This window comes from Vollenhovia emeryi, unplaced genomic scaffold (genome assembly GCF_000949405.1).
Source record: "Vollenhovia emeryi isolate VEMERY1.0 unplaced genomic scaffold, V.emery_V1.0 DF941776.1, whole genome shotgun sequence".
In the NCBI taxonomy this organism is placed as follows: domain Eukaryota; kingdom Metazoa; phylum Arthropoda; class Insecta; order Hymenoptera; family Formicidae; genus Vollenhovia; species Vollenhovia emeryi.
The window spans coordinates 3,575-4,644 of NW_011964590.1; the positions used below are offsets into that span (position 1 = coordinate 3,575).

The 1,070-nt window shown below is 55.8% G+C and overlaps 1 protein-coding gene across 1 annotated transcript in view; it reads right to left on the reverse strand.

Annotated features, from left to right (window-relative positions):
* LOC105570815 overlaps positions 1-941 on the reverse strand; it is a gene marked incomplete at its 5' end in the record, with an annotated part of 4,303 nt that extends 3,362 nt beyond the window's left edge. The window contains one exon of the mRNA XM_012028265.1: positions 5-941. Coding sequence (XP_011883655.1) covers positions 5-941 — 937 coding nt within the window. The remainder of the gene's footprint in view (positions 1-4) is intronic.
* Positions 942-1,070: the final 129 nt, after the last annotated feature.

Here is a 1,070-nt window from a genome sequence, read left to right on the forward strand (position 1 = left end):
GCACAACGGCGTGATGAGGCAGGTACCAAGCCGAAGCGTTGGCAATCTCCTCCGAAGGCACTCGTTCCATATGGCCGAGCGACTCATAGGTCTCCATGAATTCTCGGTACGATTGAGCTAATTTCGCGTCCCGCGCAAAGCGACGATGCATTGACCTGAGGGAACCTAACGCCATTCCACGCGTCTCCCTAGCGGCCTCCGGAAGGCCGGAGTTAAATGGAAGTCGTACTACGTATCGACCATCCGCGTTTCTCGAATGCGTTTGGCTAAACAATTCGTCACACCTCTGCTCCTCGTCATTCCACCGATCTAGAGACAACGGGATTTCCTCTAATTTCCAGAAAGCTTCCATCGCCTTCAGTAATTCCGGATCGGAAGAACAATGCAGAAGCGACGCCGTCACCGCCCGCCGTGACGGGTCGGCTGTAATAGCGCCAGAAACCACCCAACCGAATGCGGTGTTCTGTGCTACAAGACGCGAAGCAGGCCAGCGCTTCACACCTGATTTCAGAATTCGTCCGTACACATCCGCCCCCAGGATGAGATCCACCGGGTTCGAGATGGTAAACTGCGGATCTGCCAAGGGCAGTCCTTGAAGTTTCGGCAAAGCGTGCTCCTTCAGCGAGCATGCGGGAAGTGGTGCCGTGAGACGCGGCAGAACGAGAGCATCAATCTCGATTGAGGATCGCGGATCAACTAGCGAGCTCAATACTAATCGCGTAACCGAATGAGCAGCACCAGCTTTACTCCCACTTATTCCTCGCAACGAGACTTCCACCGGTCGTCTCGGCAACTTGAGCAGCTGGGCAGCTGACTCGGACACGAAAGAGGCTTCCGAACCTTGGTCTAGCAACGCTCGGACCCTAACTATTTCCTTGCTCGAGCTTAAAGCTCCGACCTGAGCCGTAGCCAAGAGCACCGTCTCCGAGAGCGGAGAGGCTCTGGCAGAATGAGAACTGACAACAGCTGGTTTTACTTTGGTGTCCGCCCCCTCGACCTTCACGGCCGGGGACGCGCGACTTTCATGGGCCGGCGTAGCAGCCGTCTTTGAATGCAAAAGAGTGTGATGC